Source organism: Takifugu rubripes, chromosome 14, assembly GCF_901000725.2.
Source record: "Takifugu rubripes chromosome 14, fTakRub1.2, whole genome shotgun sequence".
NCBI lineage: Eukaryota > Metazoa > Chordata > Actinopteri > Tetraodontiformes > Tetraodontidae > Takifugu > Takifugu rubripes.
Window position 1 is genome coordinate 2,497,819 of NC_042298.1, and position 18,582 is coordinate 2,516,400.

At 42.8% G+C, this 18,582-nt stretch overlaps 1 protein-coding gene across 1 annotated transcript in view; it reads right to left on the reverse strand.

Moving 5' to 3' along the window:
* Window positions 1–18,582, reverse strand: part of pigg (phosphatidylinositol glycan anchor biosynthesis class G (EMM blood group)) — a 32,021-nt gene that overhangs the window by 10,632 nt on the left and 2,807 nt on the right. Inside the window, exons 3-10 of the mRNA XM_011610407.2 lie at window positions 17,642–17,851; window positions 16,214–16,402; window positions 12,410–12,548; window positions 9,920–10,132; window positions 7,241–7,458; window positions 6,689–6,973; window positions 4,238–4,641; window positions 2,179–2,370 (exon numbers count right to left, since the gene is read on the reverse strand). Coding sequence (XP_011608709.2) covers window positions 2,179–2,370; window positions 4,238–4,641; window positions 6,689–6,973; window positions 7,241–7,458; window positions 9,920–10,132; window positions 12,410–12,548; window positions 16,214–16,402; window positions 17,642–17,851 — 1,850 coding nt within the window. The remainder of the gene's footprint in view (window positions 1–2,178; window positions 2,371–4,237; window positions 4,642–6,688; window positions 6,974–7,240; window positions 7,459–9,919; window positions 10,133–12,409; window positions 12,549–16,213; window positions 16,403–17,641; window positions 17,852–18,582) is intronic.

Here is an 18,582-nt window from a genome sequence, read left to right on the forward strand (position 1 = left end):
TTGTGTTGCTGAGGAAAACAGTTACACATTTGCAGGTGTTCTTTCAGGTGCAGATGCAGAATCTGCGGCTCAGAAACACCAGGTGTGGTTGTTTAGGAGACACAAGACCAGCGTAAGATTCAAGCCACACACCTGTGACTACCCGCAGCCAGCGTGTGTGATGTCACCGTTAAATAATGGTCGCAGCATCACGCTGTACTTCATCCATCATCCCTCAGGTGGACACGACTGACAGTCTCAAAGCTGTCCTTAGGTTTTCACGATTTTGCCTCAGTCTATCGCCGTTTCCAATCCCCGGGACGCGTACTCGCATACTCACTTCGCTGGGGTGTGCTTTTCACACCCAGCTACTGCGACATACGGAGACTAAAGCCAGACCGAGACGTCACGGGCTGACATCAAGCATGACACAGACAGCTGACAATATGTTCACGTGCCACCAACGGCTCAGGGGCGGAATTACAGCAATAGATTAATGCATGTGTCAAAATGAATGCATTAACATGGGATGATTCATCTATAGAACTGAGGTACTAATTCATGTTAATAGCATTAACATGAATTAGTACTATAGAAGAAAATGTGAATTAGCATGTAGAGATGCTTGCACACGTGTGTACTAAAGTATACTCATACAGTACATATACGTACAACACACACACACACACACAAACTCTCAAGTTTACTTTAGCTTCATTAAAACTTTTCTGAGAGTTTCCAACAGTCTACTTTTAGAGGTAAATGTGCACCGTGAGGTGCAGCACTGTAACGATGGACACGGTGAGGTCAGAAGTACAAGGTCAACTGTCAGCCTTGTCAATCTTATAGTCTGTCGGCAGGAAACGGGCTCCCTGTGTGACTTCAGTCACATGGCTTTATGTGGATTGGGGTTAGAGGTTGAACTTTTAATCAAGTGACTGTGTAGGAGAGACTGTCAAGGAGAAGAGGAAAGGTTAGGACAAGGCCAGGCTCTGGTTTCAGATGAGTAGAGGTCAGAGAGAGAAGACAGGAGACCTGTGTGCGGCCCTGCACTCTCATTATTTTTTGACGGGGGTTAGGAACAGATAACTCTGTGCCAGGCAACAGTCAGGATGGAAAAATACTAAATTTACAGGCTGCAGGAGTGTCGATTTTCTTTCTTTTTGGACCGAGCTAGCAACGGCTGCCCGATGGCCAAAAAGTTTAGGCCTGAATTTGCAGTATAGAGGCATCATTCTTAGACGAATAGACACACCTTTGAGTCCATATTCATTACTCAGCTCAAGGACACAGACTGGATAAATTAGCTTTATACATAGAGCTTCCTACTGTCGGAATTATAAATTACTGCTGAATGCTCAAAAGCATTAAAGCAATATGAAATATTAATCTCTATTCTGATCTCAGTTGTCATGTTAGCATCACTTAATGTACTTTTAACTAGAATAAGTCAGAAACACGCTGGGTTAAAGATGAGTATGAGGGGGTCACAGTCACCGGTGTGTCGTTACAAACATGGTTAGAGGATTAATACCATTTATACTAAAAGAGTGTATTTTATTGATGAATTTAACCTCAAGCATCGGATTAATTGACAACAACACTTAATAGATTGAAAGAGGCCCAGTCTATCTGAAAGCATAAACTCAAAGCCGTGTAGCGCCAACCCATGGAATCAATCTCCTATTATTAATTTGAGGCGCTTCTTTGTCAGCGCTGTATCTGCGACAACAACGGACACGCAACTTGTTTCCTTTGTAGACGTCATTAGAGGTTAACCAAACCAGTTAAAAACAGCATCCTCTTCTTTATTACCTCCTCTTCCTCGCTGTACGCCACTTCATTATCTTACTCCTCTGCAAATACAGGATCACTTACAGAGGGTTGAACGGCGGATGCGTCTGTGCCACAGGCTTGCATTGTAATAAAAACACTAACTCCTGATAACAAGTGTAAAGCAACTGCCACTCGGCGCTAATTTAAGCCACTGATAATAGACAGCCCGACTTCTGTTTCGGTTGATTTAATGTGAGCACAATCTGCACCTTGAAAGTTGATGCTTTGAGCATAAACTAGACAACAGCTCATCCTCATGGCTTTAGGAGATCTGGTGGCTCAGGTGACACATTCAACATTCCAAACTCAGCAGCACTAAGCAACCATCACAAATTAAGCAGCTAGTCAGGGGTGACCACTTACTTGGACATTGTTCGACTGGAGTGTTGCCACGGAAATATGACATTGCCAACAGCGGCTCTGTAGCTGTAGACGCCTACGAGGCCGAAGGCGAGGGCGACCTTGGACACCCACGAGCACCGTCTTTGAACCAGGAGGTAAGTAAGGACCAGGCAGAAGACAGTGAGCAGGGAGAGGACGGTCCTGTGCTCGGAGCTGGAAAGAAAACAAAAACAAACCCGTGACAATGCACTTCCTGGTGATTTTTTTTTCTCGATTGATCACTCACACAATTTACAAGAACAAACAAGGAAAGTTTTGAAGTTTAACAGTTTTTAAAGAGCCTTGCTCAACAGCCATGTCCTGCAGCAGGAGTTTAAACTTTAAAGAGCTACAGTTCTCCAATGTTCCCTGGATTTAAGGCTATAAAAAGTGAAATTTCACCACAGACAAGAAAATGGATATCAATGGAGACATCAATGTTAGACAGACACAGTGTATTTAGCTTTGAGCTCTATTAAATTGACAGTGGAACAAAGACTGATACTTCTGCCTAGATCTCATTATCCAAGTAAGGCTTCGTGCAGGTAAAACGAAAGAGCAACGCTGGATATGGAAAGGTCAAAATCCACATCTCTATTCTACAGTGTTATGCATGCTAAAGAACAAATCATAATCCCTTGCCTTGTGCACCTTATGGAATATTAATAGTGTTAAAGCAATCACATTTCTGCCTGCAAAGACAGGAATCACAGAAAGACTTTTATCACTAATGAATCTCCTCTTTAAAGTGACGTCATGTGGAAGCTCGTGCCTGGTTTTAGAACTCACTGTCAAAAATAAATCATTGTATTGTCCGTAACAACCAAGAATTAACATTAAATCCTATTTATTACCACCCTAAAATGCCTGTATAACAATATATGCTAAAACGTTCTGCCAGGAGCAATCAAAGATTGTGATTAACCACCAAAAGGTTATAAATAATATCAACATGTAATCTTTTATTTAGTTTTTTAAATCCAACTGTGATTTCACATCTAAGGGGGCATATTACACTCTTTTTATACAAGTGAACATGGCTCCTTAAAGTCCGAATTAAATGTTAACGTACTTTGGAGGGAAACAACGAAGGATTAAGCAGAGTCTGATTCTATGCACACGTATCACAGCCCAGCTCCCAGTGGCCAGTTTGACTGCCTGTCCCTCTAAATCCTAATGGGCTTCTGTGAGCACCGCCCACCTCTTCTGCCAGGGGGACGCCAGGACGGCTTTGAATGACCATGGGTGTACGTGACCAGGCAGCCGTGGACAGGTGATGCAAGGAGGAGAAAATGGCGGATCCTTCCACAGCTAGCTGTGGCTGTGTGGGAGACTCCCAGGATGAGGGGCGGGATTATTAAAATCATTTATGGAACACTGGAAATTCAAACGGAGCATTTTGAGACAGATTTTTTTCTCGCTCCGGCAGCTTAATAAAACATCGAGTTAGTTTTTGAAACTGACACTTACAGATTGGGGAGGCACTCCAGAAAGTTAGTCTTGCATAAAATGGTCCCCTTTAACATTAAGCTGGAGAAAAAGTAATGCTCCTCTATGGAAGTTTATCTTACTCAGGCTATTTCTATTTTTAATCAGAATCCAAGGTGAGAAGATTCTTTTTTTTTTTTTAACCATTGTGACCTCTGAAAAGAAATTAATGCTCCACCACTAAAATCTGGCTACAGCTTTTCGATGGACTGTAAATTATCAGGCAAAGCTGATAGTTTCTGCTGGCAGCGCCTCGATTGTTATTGTTAACAGCATAAAAGTGCTGGACTGGAGCAACTTTGGATCACAAATCAGATGCTTTTACATCCATTAAAGGATCACAGCTTCCAAAAACCAAGTTCTTCTTCTTCACACCTCATGTGAATCTGATGCATTTCTTCTGCTTATCAGTGGTGTGGGTTAGAGGGTCTTTGGTTTTGTTTGGCTGTTTTCATGCAATAATCAACCATCGGTTTTAATATTGTCAATACCTGAGATGATTGCTTTAATTCACGAGTTAATTATTTGGACTTTAATCAAAAGCATACTCAACCTGTTGAGCCAGTGTCCCACATCAGGAAGATGCGCCCACTGCACCCCCGTTTGGTTGATGGAGCGCAGCAGTCGGCAACAGACCAGAGTAAAAATGGGCGTGGCCAAAGCCAGCCACTTCTCTGAGCTGGCGTCTGGCTGAGGAAGAGCGGAGTTCCAACAGTCTTTGGACGGGAGGAGACAGTCCTCTTCATCCTTGGATGTGCTCTTTTCTCTGAAGTACTTGCGACAGACATCTTGGAACATGGCGAGGCACAAGGTGTTGAGCAGAAAGTACCAAGTTTGGTGCTCCTCCTCGATAAAGCTGCTGGCCGCCAGGCTCAGAGTGTGTCCAACTGTGCCGGCAAGAAGCAAAACGTCCAGCTCTGACAGTGACCATTCGCTGACGTTGGTCTTCAGCGGCGACTAGACATGGAAAAATAAACAAGAATGTTTACAGATGGGAGGGAGAAAATGTGGATTTGAAGATGATATTTCAGTTCAGTAAACAGCTTCAGCGAAGCTTGGCAGATGAGACAGTGGACTGACAGACCACATGAGAGGCAGGAATAAGCCCTGGACTGGTCAGTTGTCCATCATTGGACACACAGAGGATAAAGAGTCTCCAACTGACCTACAGATGCAAAGTCCCTGAATAGAGAATCAAACCCAGAACCATAAGGCAACTGAGTCTCTTTTGCCACATCCCATAAACCACATGCATCTTGATAGAATGCTTTTGTGTATATACACTACCTACTGCATTATGCCTTCCTTCCCTCCCCTCTTCCTCTGCTACCTGTTTGTAGGTCTGTGCATATTTTATCTCATTCTCAGGAAGACACAGAAACCAGTCTTCCATCATGGGGTTATGAAACACCATTTCAGACTCTGGCCTCTGAATATTTCCATATTATGTTATTCCACATAACAATGTAATCACACATAAAAAAGGACCTGCGTTTAGGCTGCATGCACACTCAATTTATCTTCGGTAATGGGGGTCACAATCCCTCCTGAATGTTTTACATTGTGGGTTTTTTTTGTACTTTTGTCATATACTATTCGAGAGTGGGACCCAAGGTAGGTTTGGCGCCAGGATGTGTAATGGTGGTGGGTAATTTTGTACAGTGCTGTACGTTTGTTTATTGTCAATAAAGTACTCTGATTCTGATTCGGATCATGGGACCTGGACGTAGTCCTTGATCTTGGCACCGCCTTTCATCCCCCACCATTGGGAGAGGGGGTAAGGGGGGTGGGGTGTCCCAGCGACGCTGCGGTCCAGCCGGTGGGCTTTTCTTACCTATACCTTTACATTCCTTATGGACACTATTTCAAAATAAAGCACATTTTCTTTTAGGATATTAATTTAAACAACCTGGAGCATTTTTCTTGGTGTAGCAAGTGTTTCTGGGGAAGTGTCGGATGTTTCCTGCACTGCCCTCATTTCTCATGCTAAACCAGGCGTACGGCTGCGCAGGGATTCACACTGATACAGTAAAAGCCAATTGTAGAGACTTCATCGGCCACTGTTCATAGGGGAGCTTGTAGTGGAGAGGGTGAGCAGCCTCAATTACCTGAACTGGACACGTAACACCACACAGCTGGTCAAGAGGGCTCAACAGCGGCTGTATTTGATGAGGAGGCTGAGGAAGTTTGGCATGTCGCAGGAAATCCTCAGCAATTCTACAGCTGCATTGATGAGAGCATCCTGACCAGCTGCATCACCGTGTGGTTCGGCAGCACTACTGCGATGGACCGCAAACGCCTGCAGAGAGTGGTGAAGACTGCTGAGATCACCAGGACTCCGCTGCCCTCCCTGCAGAGCATCTACCACCGCAGTAGAGCTGCCTCCACCTTGGAGGACCCCACCCACCCCCAGCATGGACTGTTCACACTTCTGCCCTCAGGCTGGAGGTACAGAAGTGTGAAATGCAGGACTTCCAGGCTGAAGAACTCCCTCTATCCAACCGCCATCAGACTCCTGAACAGTTGACAGGACTTACAACCACGGACTACCTCACACAAAAGATTTGCACACATTCCTCTGTTGCACATTTGCACATATCCACACTGCATTTGCACATTATTATTATTTGTATATATGTATATGCTATCTGTTTCTTATTAATGTAAGAATTTCGCTGTACAAGGAACTTGTTTCTTCTGTACATACGACAATAAACTTGAATCTGAAATTAGCACTTTCAAGCAAATGGTCAAAAAAGGCAACTTTTTGGGGGGGGATTGTCTGATCCGATCAGAATTGCCCAGTCGATCGGCAGAATGGGAAGCTCCCTGAGATGAGCGTACTTCCTCTGCAGCACCGCGACAATTACAGTAAGTATTTTTAAAAAACAAAAACAGAAATGGAATTTCTCTTTTTAAACTACAAAATACCTGATATTTGACTTTACTATATGTCAGCAAAGCAAACTTAGGAGCTTCTCTGATATAATGCATTTGAACTCACCTTCCCATTATACTTGAGTCCCAGGGAGAGTCGACGCACTGCCATGGAGATCAGAATACAAAACATTGCTGAGGAGAATGCGACAACCACGAACACAAGGCCCCAGGAGAGGGTGCAGTAGTAACAGGAGCTTGTAGCAGACGTGCAAACCAACACATGCACGGAAGCGAGCAGCAGACACAGAAGGTAGAAGGGCAGGGACAGCAGCGCTGAGGCGACTGGGAGATCCACAGCTGCATCAGCGCTGAGGGCTTCAGGCATAGCCAGCAGTAAGATCATCAGGAGCTTGGTGTCCAGAGCAAAGAGAGGAGAGAGACGGAGACAAAAGGTCATTTATGCATCTCTGAAACCTGACATATGCTCTTTCATCATTGTATTTAATTGGCTTTTACCTTCTGATCGATGCATGCATCTTTTACATTAAACTTTGCGGTATTAACATAGAAATTTCATCTTTCTTTTCTTACTTTTATGTCAATGTTACATGTTTTTTCCTCTCAGGACTCACACCTGTCCATCAGGATAAAGCATCAAGATGTAAAAATCCTTTACCTGAAACACAAACACCATGCCTGCGATCATGGAGTACATGTCGTACTTGCCCAGCTGTTTGCTGAGGGCTGAGCTGAGGGCAGCCAAAGCCTCCAGATATTGCTTGAGGACTTTTTTGCCCATGTTGGACAGCACCTCAGAGGTGTTCCCCTCAAAGTAAAGCTTCATCCAATTCCCATGAGCCTTTTCGGCCACACGGTACTGCTCAAAACCGGCCTCTGAACAGAGAAAACAAACAAAAAAAGACAGGAGGTTAACAAAGTGCAGCTTTTAAAGCAACCATTGAATTCAAATTACTTTATCCTTGTTAAACAGAAACACTTTAATGTGCCATTCACACTATTATTGCAGCTACTAGATTAATAAAACATCACAATAAAGAGAACATTCAATCATCTCATAAATTAACTCCATGGATTTTGTGAAGCAGCACCACATTAATTTTGCTCTGTTTAATGTCACACAAGGACAATTCAAACTTGATAATAGGTGCGTTTCCACTCCAGAAACCTGACTGATGCTTCTCCTCACTGACGGAACCATTTACAGGAACTTTTAAGGGGCCTAGAGTCCCTGCTCTCGGGTGTGAACTTTGCTTTGCTTTTTGCTTCTGGCGGCTAACCCTGGTGACACCGCGGTTAAAACTGTCGCACAATGATTATATGGCGATCGAGACTTGCGACGTCGCCGAGAGGTCCCACCCCGCAGAGGAAACGCGACCACCGACAGGGCTAAGTGGGAGGAATGCTTCCTGTGAAGTTCCTGCCAACAGTACCGGTATTCACCAGGAACTCCCAGTGGAAACACGCCTCATGAAAACAAAATATTGCCTTTCTTCAATTTGCACAGAAAAACAGCAACATCTTTAACATGCCATTTTTTGATGAATTAGCTGAGTGTATATCCCCGATATATAAACTGACGCAGCAAGTGCAGCACACGAGCACTGATGGAGACAGATCAGCGCGTCACCATCAAAGAATATAATGTTCTGAATGATTTATAGCAGCAAAACATTGCATACTAAACAAAACAAAATATGTTGGCAGTAATGGTGCCGTCACATTATATGTAAAGGGAAAGGTAAACACAATGTCCTTGAAAAAAATGACAAATTATATTTCATTCACATTTCCCTGAGAAAGAGATGGACGTTTTCCTTTTACTGGTTTTAACAGGCTCATGACTGCTCCAGTACAAGCGCTGGGGCTCTGAACAAGTTCGACTATATTATGTTATTAACAAGCAGTGTTGAAAACGTGTCAACGGTGAAGATTAATGTGACAAAGCACTTAAGGAGCCTACACAAGTGCAAGTCCGTTTATCTTTATGCATTAAAAGGCACATCTCTGCTGCATGGAGGGACGTTGGTGACCTGCAGCTTTGTCAGACGGCAAAAGTACAAATATGAAAAAAAATAGTGGCAGGATTGAATTCTCCAATATATAGTCTTAAAAATGTTTTATCAGATAAGTATGATTACAAAAAACATCCTTAATGGTAACTTTTGGAATGACAGAAGCATGTAAATATTATATAACAGACAGAAAGTGGAATTTGGATGAAATATCAGATATCTGGAAGCATCTCTCTGGTGTTAAGCTTTTAAATGAGCCTTGGATGGGAGAAAGAAATCAATACCTCCTCCAACACTTTATGAACCATGGATGACAAATTACATCAAGTAGTGTAGATGGGTTCTCGTAAACAGATTAAAACCTTTTAAAAATACAACAATTTGCTTGTAAAGGTGGATCTTCAAAAGGACTATGTGAGAAGCAACTGTATAAGAGAGGAATGACAAATACTTGACTGAAGGAGAGAGGGGGTGATAGTTATACAATACTAAAACATCCAGCCAAAATAAGACTGAATTGGTATAAAAAAGCAAAACAAAAGTGAGGTTTCTTTGATATCGGACCAATACTAACCATTTCCAGAAGACAGAGCTTTCACGCCACTTTTTCACACTTACAAGCTTTGACCCCACAGAGGTGTCCAACATAAACGCTTCTTAAAATAACATCAAACGCCAATTTCCCAGCAGTGACAAACAATATTCAATTGCATAACAGCCTAGTAAATTAACCACCACACATCCAAATCAGGTTCCACTGAAATGATTTCATCCAATTTCTATGGAAACCAGGGACCAAAATAGAGCTGACAATATCTTGCCAGTGTTTTTATGTGTGTGAAAGGTGTTAATCAAGTTTTAAATATTCAACATGCTGCCTGCCTCAACCCGTTCGGTCATATTTTATTTAACAATTCTGACATTTAGACGGAATTTACTGATTACTCCTGAAGGTGAGACGACCGATATGTATATGGGCCAAAAGATCCTGACAAATCCCAAGCTTCTCCAACACAGTAATAGATGGACAACATCAAAGAGAGACACCAACAAAGCAGCATTACTTTATGGCCGCTTTCCCAGTGTAAGGCTCTCTTATGGCCCTAAGAAGATTAATGTCCTGAATATTCAGATTAAATTCACAGGAAGAAACTTGGCCGACCTTGTAATGGTTTACTGTGAGTGAATTTTGATGAATGAAATTAACTGCTTGCTCCTCTCAATGATGTGATTCATCTGCATGAATAAACAAGCGATACCTTTTCTTTCACATTGCTTTGGGGCCTCCTAAAGTTGAAGTACAAAGTGAATCCGAACCGTACCTTTCTCGTAACTTGGCATGCTGTCTTTGAGCAAGCAGTTGAGTTGGTGGCCGTTGAGGTGCAGGAAGCGCAGCTGGTCCCGGAGTGACGATTCTTGGAAAACACCAGGGATGACGCGGCCCACGCTGTTCTGAGAGATGGGCAGGCCGAGTCCCAGGGCCAGAGTGGGAGCCAGGTCCACCTGCTCGATAACTCCTGGCTTTTCCATTCCCACTGACATCAAAGGCACGTGCAAGCGTACAAACACAGACAATTCAAAAAAAGGAATTTAACATCATAATTGTATTTTCATTCTACCACTTTGTGTCTTTTATAATCTGTACACTAAAGACATTTTCATTGTGATTTTTGCAGGTGACCGGCCATATCACTCATATTTCTATTTTTCTATAAACCATCCAAAAGAACACACACACACACACACACCCACACCCCCCCCCCCCCCACACACACACACACACCTCAGACCCAGATTCAGACCCAGGAATTTAAGCCAAAAATGTGTTTAAAGAAACGTGATTCTTTTCATTTTCTTTTCATCTCTGAAATCATTGGAGTTCTTGATCCTCCGCAGCTTTGATTATGAGAATGCTGGCTACCAGACTGCTGAGCTGATCAAGATGGACATTCTGCTGAATGGAAACCCAGTGGAGGAACTCGCCACTGTTGTGCTCAGAATTTTATGTTCCTTCTATTGGTTATTTTTAAGTATAAAACACAATAAACAACCTTTGGAATTATGTATTTATCTGTGGATCTGTATAAAAAAGTGTTGTAGACACATAATCCAGAAAGATAAGGGGCTGAGGCGTGTTTTTCTTATAATATTAGAGCTTATCTAGTTAGAAATAGACTTTTTATTTAATGTATTGACCTGTTGACATTTCACTGCCTACAGAGAGCGTCTGAAATTAAATTATGATAATGAACCACACTGAGCTGGGACATGTCACCCAAAAACCAACATTGCTGCAGATGGAGGACAGGGTCATGTCACCAAACTATGAACTACATCAAATAGAGCTCAGGAAAAAGCCATTTTATTTACAACAAAAGGTGAACCTGCTAAGAGACAAGGGCATTACTGTATAAAGCCCACAGGTATTGAGGAAAAGGCATTTGTGAGCACTGACTGTGGTGGCTTTAGCTGCAGTAATTAAGGTGCTAACCCAAACCCTTCCAAACGCAGCACTGTCAAAACCCCTCAAGATATGCCTGTGTAAATGTGACAGCAATATCGCTTTCACAAGTGCTGTGAAAGACTTTACGATGCTATAAATAGTTCCATACACACTTCCATCCAACTTGAAGACCCAAAAGGTTAATGAACCAGCTTCATCGGTGTTTGAGAATCATTCTGCATCATTTGGTTCTGGTTTTGCCTGAGGAATGACCCCTGGGGTCCTGACTGAGATTACTTATGTTTGCTACAGTGTGTACCGTTGCAAATTACACAGGTGGAATCCATGTTTGGCTACGACATCATTAGTCACTACACTCATCCTCCTCTTCCTCATCACATCCTTTCTCATCTAAAGGTCATGAAGAGCTTATAGTCCAAGTAAGATGAGCTCATATTACATATAACTGCTTTATATTTGAGACAGTTGAGTCAGTCAGTTCCTGAGCTTCAGCAAATCACAGTTTAAAGATGTTGGCTACTGAAGTATATGTGGGAAAAGGATCCATTAAACAAGCCGGGGTGCTGGGGGAGATGGTAGATGGGGGGCAGGTAGGACATACAGATGGAAAATACACAATCAAGCTTCCGGGCTGTCCGTCAAATGATGCAGCAGCTTCTTAAAGGGAAACATGGAAGCGAGCAAAAATCACACCACCCCAAAATAAAAGCTGGTGACAAACACTGAGAAGTGGAGAGCCGGGGGAACCGGTGTGTGGCAGGAGCCAGCGAGTGGAGAAAAAGCCAGAGAATGTGGTGGTTAAGACCTTTGCAAAAGCAGAAATCTGTTTAGCGGAGGACAGTTTTTACACGTTACTCAGTTATGTTTTTTTTTTTTTTTTTAAACTAAAACATTCTTAATTTTTCTTAGTGGATTTATTTTCATTTACAGATGAGTAACAGCAATGGAGCATAAACTCAAGACCCACAATAAGAGCTTGACTAGATTGTGAACGCTTCATTTACATGAATGATCTGTGAATAAAAGAAGTGGAAAGAGTAGCGCAGAAATAGAAAGAAACAATTATCAGGTTAACACTTCTTGGGCTCAGCGACAGACAGCGATGTTAAAATAGGGTGTTCTCGGGTGTCATTTATGTTAACACCATTCCTCCACCTCACAATAAATAAAAAAGTTACAACTAAACTACGTTCATGTTCTATTATAAATCCTACATTTAAACAACCATTTATATTCAATGTTCTGTAGGCAATCTTTAAAGTCATGGTTACAATTAATATCGTTTTGTTTTTTGTTGGATTTCAGTTTAATTCAATGACAAATCAGTCAATGCGAGCTGCCATTTTACCTTTTCTTTTGAAGGCTGGGCTTATGAGCACGAGGGGCGTATTGACTTCTGGCTCGGATGAGCCTCCATGGCTGCCGGTCTCTGACATGCCGTGGTCCCCACACAGCACCAGCAGGTAGGGTAAAGATCCCTCTGCCTCCTGAGAGGAGATTACACGCAGGTAAATGGAGCTTCATCCCGTAGACTGCAAATTGGTGCACAAACCTTAAAGCCAAAGGTGATTCCAGACTTAAATTGTAGCTCATATAGTGTAATGGACAAAATAAATGCTCCTAACGACAGCAGAATTAGCTGCAGAAGTCCTGTGTACAGTCCTGACATGTCTAAAATCTAAATTAGAATGGAGCTTAAACTATAATGGATTTGGCCTTTGGGACTCTGTTTTGAAAACTCCAAAGACATTTGATGGACTCAATAACTTCAGAATGCCAGAATACAGAAAAAAAAAGATAGACGGTGTCGTTGAAAATGAACTGCTGCAGCACTGAAAGAACGTCAAGAACAGAGGAGAATTCTGGATCACCTTCCCCTGATGTTCATCACACCTCTCCTTCCAGTCCAGTGGGCGGCTGGCAACATGTTTTGTGCCCTCACAGAGATGGTGCAGACGTCTATTTAAGCCTCAACCTGTGTTTCTGAAAGAGCTCTGGATGCTCTGGACCCCTCTTGGGTCAGGGGCGCTCCACCGTGTTCCTGATGCATCCCAGAACAAACCAGTGGATGGTTCTCGTATTTCTCGTGATTTGGGTCCTAGAAATACCGTGAAGTCGATAAAGAGAAACTGAATCATGAGTTGAGGCAGACTTTAATTTCCTAAGTGACTCCCTTTTAACTATATTGACAACTACCTTCAATTAACCAGCAGCAGAGCCCTTTGAGAACCTGGTGGCGGGGGCTGATTTACAAACATTACTACAGGCGTTGTTGAATCCTCTTTACTGCTAGGATGGCATTTTAATATTAATTTGCAGAATCGTATCATTCTTTCATCCCTCATCCATCCACTACTAGCATAAACTGTACAACAATAAGAAGAGGAGGCGCTGCAAAGCTAAACTAGACAGAATAATAAGAGCAGAAGAAGAATATAATAGAGAAGACCAAACTGTCAGAATAACTGCTGTATATGCGTCTCTTACATGTACAGATTTCATGCTACTCTGAAGGCCAAGTTTGACTTTTGGACTTTAAACAGCAACTGCAGCCAGAAAACCTTAAATTGCAAAAACTCAGAAGAGAATTCTGATGCTGCGTGATCCTCATTATTACAATGGTGTGAGGGAGCCTGCAGGGTCTGTCTCACCTATCATGTTTAATAGAGGCTGTTGCAGCCGTCTACTACGCCAGTACAGCTCGTCTCGGCCCTGAAAATGAGCTCACTAAAAAGGCCAATTTCCTCACATTACAGCGGGAACTTTGAGGGACATTGTCGTCTTATTTCCCTCTTCCCTGGTCTAAGAACAGGATTTAGTATGTGATGACCTGAAAACCACTGGCAGTTGTGAAACTCCAGGTTTGGGTGTGACTCCCCCCAACATACCAAAATCATTTGCTGATTGGTGTAAACCTACTTGACTTGGGTAAAAGCTGATAAGTTGTGCGGACCCCTGCTGAGCTGCGTTTATTTTTAGGTCAGGCTGCGGCTGTTGTTGCAGAGTTTCTAAACAGATTTGACTCAGAAGCCTCACAGGGAGAACACAGGAGCCCGCCATTACCCACAATGCACAGTTGTCACCAAAAAGCCCAACGAGACAGGATCTAATAAGACTCTGAGGGATTTCTTCGACTCCCGTGGCCTAGATTTCCAGTGCGTGACAGGAGACAGACAGGAGAGCCGCAAAACTGAACAGAGGTGGAAGACAGGCAGGGTGCAGGGTTCCTAGCAAAAGCTTCAGGACTGTTGGCTACCAGGGTACTGTTAAAGAGGTCGGACGACAGCAACTGCCAAATCTTTTCAAATCCCCGGAAGCTTTATACGTGCTGTGGTACAACCCATGCTGAAGAAACCTGGATGATTCAGGATGATTCTGACGTCTTGAAGGTCTTCCAGTCCACATTGCAGAGAGCCAGCTTTATTAAGGGTTTTTGAAGACGTCCTGCTGGTAAATGACTCTAGAAACTATGTGATTCTTGCCCTGCTGGATGTAACTGGAGGTTTTGATACTGTTGACCACAATATCTTAGTGGCTCGGTTGCAGCAACCAGGGAGCATTTGTTGCTAGCTCCTGCATTGGTTCAGTTCCTGTGTGACAGACACAACTACTGTATGTGTGTGGTCCTGGGTTCCACTCAGCTGGACTGTTATGGGGCTCCACAGGGCTCAATTTTAGGTCCCCTCTCTCACCATATCTGCTGCCCCTGGGTTCTTGAGAAAGTATGCCACTGAAGAAGAAGGATGTGATGGTGTTTGGTCCTAGCAGCTCTTGTGAATCCCCCTTGTTGACTTGGGCCCTTTGGTGCAATATTTGAAGCCAATAGGTGGACAGTGATTTCAAATTGGATTAGCAAATGTTTAATGTTGTTTTTAAAGCACTTTAGAAATAAACCTGATGAAGACTAACAACTTCATGAAATGTAATTAAATATGGCCTCTCTATTTCCACACAGATCTGCTCAGTTAAGTGCTGCACAACTGAGAGCTCGACAAAAGAGCTATGCTTTGATTAGAGACTAAATGTAAGGATTAAAAAAAGGCACAAGTGGATTAAAATCTCTAAAGCTGCTGTAACAGATAATATTATCACTGCCCTAAATGATCTGTAATTAAATAACCATCATATGCTAATAGTACTTAAATTCCCTGATAGAGCAGCATGAATTATTCACTCAGTTAGCAAACAATGACGCTGGCTAATATAACATAAGAAAAAAAAGAACACAAGACACAAACATAAATGTTTGAAAAGCTCAGTTCTGTATTAACTCAAACGATCATTATGTAAAAAAATAACGCAAGATATTGATACTCATTCCATTTACAGATTGTAATTAGTTTTTTCTAATCTTTGCTATCTGTGGTGAGTGGAGCTGAAGCAGCGGCAGCAGCAGCATCTGTTTCAGCAGGTTTTCAACAGCCACTCAAACGCTGGCTGCATTTATCTTTGTTTTGCATGCATAAATAATGCAGCAGACAGACACGGAGGTGAGGCTGTGACAATAACCTAATCTAAAATTGCTGGAGTGCTTGAAATATATTTCAAAAATAATAAAATGCCAACATTTTCAGGCAGAAGTGCCTCGTGCGTACTTGCAATGTGATTTAAGTGCTCAGCACTGAGAAAGTAAAACCTAAATGCACCTTTTCATCATGAGAATGGTATAATACTTCATATTTGACTAGGCTGCCTATGAAGAATTCAGCTCATCACTTCAGACAACCAGACAAACAGAAGCAGAGCCGACGCTATACTGACACACAGTAAAGTCTTTCAACGTGCAGTACTGTAGCGCTACAGCTGCGTCTGAGCAAACACTCATTATAATAACTAACATTAACAGGTATGGCACAAGAGGTGTCAGGGACCAATACTCAGAGCACCTGCTGAGGGCGGCTTCCTCGCTGTGACGCCAATCCCTCAATGACAACACGTGAATGTTCACACACTAAACAGAAATTTCTCATCTTTGGGGATTTTTTAAGTCTTCTATATGTATGAATAATTAGATTCATTCAACAAATGAAATAGTGAGGTTAATGAAGCAAACCTCAAAATACTACAACTAGGAGAAGCTCTAGAGACGCTAAAGATGATGTACGGACTTATAACCTGTAGGTGACCAGAGATTGTAGGGAAAATGGCTGACCTTCGAAATGAGGGCCCCGTGAATCTTCTTCAGGACGTCGTCCATCTCCATCAGCTTGGGCTGGATGAGCGAACTGTACGGCCCGCTGATGTGGCCGATGTGGTCGAGGCCGAGGTAGTGAAGGATCAGAATGTCCCAGTCGTCTCTCTTCAGGGTGCTGTCCAAATGCCGTGTCACGTTGTTGTCAACCTACGCGGGGAGTGAGGCGTAAAAAACAAAAAAAGTGGATATTTACTGATGCACAAGAGTTCAGCGGATAACCAATTACAGCTGCTGCAGTTTGAAATCTTGGCAGGAAGCAAACAGAAACTAATCTGAAAGGAGCTTTTCCCAGAGCCATGACAAGACGTGTCTGACAAGAAGGGACTGATATGTTGTCTTTGTCCTCAAGCAAACATTTCTCCCATGGAGGGTTCAGGAATAAGCGCCACAAATATCCTAGTTTAAACAAGAGCAGATTGTGTCTGGTACCATTATGGGTTTGGGGCTTATGGAATACAGAGGTGTCTGATGAGCAGTTCTGGTGATCTCACCTCTGTGACACCCTGCTGGATCAGCTGCCTTCCTTCTCTTTAATGCAAATCACCCGTACGTCAAGCACCAACTGCTCCACACATACATGCGCAGAACATTGCAGAGAACAGCACAATCTATGTAATAGGTGAGTCCATTTCTGAGATTGTGGAGGGCTGCCACAAATACATTCCTCTGTTGGAAGGAAGCCCTGTGGTAAGAAGGAGGCTTTGCCCTTTTTATTCACTAGTGCACGATGTAGTAAACGGTTAATGCATTATAAAACAATATTGGACAATCAATCTTATGGTCTTCTAAGGAAAATCAAAGTATATATTTGTGTAATGGTGGACAAGAACATGAGAATGGAACAAAGTTAAACAAGCTACAAAATAAACCAGCAACATTTTGTCCTATATTTAATTTTATGTTTTTCTGCATTATTTGAAGCTGTTATTTTCTCGCCTCTCGTCTTCTTAACCACTTCATCCCTTTCCACCTCTGGAAGAGCTGCCAGTTCACCGCAGGGCCCTATATGAGCATTTGTGGGGTGGGTACCTTGCTCAAGGGTACCTTGGCAGTGCTCTGAAGGTGCTCTGGAACCTTTCACTGCTACCAGAACACCTTCCATGTATTGCCTCCACTTCTCAGCCCAGTTCCCAACAGACTGAGCTACACAAACCATTGTTTTTAATGGCAATAAAGCCCTTTGATTTGAAGGGCGAGAGAGAGACAGTGCCACTTTGAGTTAAATTTGTTGACTCTTAAGGATAGTGAGGTTAATTAAGTCAGCATGTTTAATAGAAATTAGAAAATAAAGTGCTAGTATTGGCGCTCTATTTGATATTCAATGATCCGTGACATTTAATTGATACCGAGTGTGCTTTCACCCACTCCGCCAGTCCTTCAACCCACCTCGGTGTAGTCCGAAACAAAGAACGAGGTGGTTCCATCGTATTCCATGAAGTGTTTGGGGAAAAGGCGCACCCAGGTGTCGTCTCCATAGAAGATGATCCTCTTCTCTGCTGTTTTGGCCTGCCAAATGAGGTTGTCCTCCAGCAGAGCAGGAGAATTCAGGTTCATGACCACATCTATGAAGCCCGGGATGCTACCGGTGGTTAAAGCCTGGGGAGGAACACAACTCTGTCATCGTCTGTTCAGCAATAGCTGTCATTTTTAATTGTTAAGACCAGCACAGTACACTGTTTGCACAATCCCGAATATTTAAAGATGAGGATTATATAAAAACATTTTCTCTTTCTGAGGGATGAAGCACTGGTGGCGGCCAAGCTAACTCCCACATCCGCAACAACAACAATCTTGTGGCCACTGATGTAAGCCGGATAATGTAGGTTGATATTTATGAAATAGCATTTCAGCCGATTTCATCATCTATTAAAATAAACAATGCTGGCTTGCACACGATGGACAAAAAAACCCAAACCATTGTCGAGGGAGAAGTACAAAGGCCTTATGAAGGAGACTTGAGGTTACCAATGCTGGCAGGAAACTCCCTTCATAAGGCCTGCGGCTCAGCCTGAGATCTTGTAGGATGCTGAAAGTCCAGGACACGATCAGAGGTGATCAGCCTTTACTGGGTGAAAAGTAGCTGCCAAGGGACCCAATTCACTGTATTTAATGTTTTAAACATAACTTTTGGTGCCATCCATCTTCCACCTCAGCGTGTCAATATGAACAGCAGCAGTGTTGGAGTGCCTAAAGCAAAGGTACTGAACCCACAACTGTCCCAGGGTTGGTGACTGCTGCAGCAAGTATGCAAGTCCACATGATTAGCAACATGTGGTGAAGCTGTTTAAAATGATTATTTTCCACGTTGCAACATCTTATATGCTGTT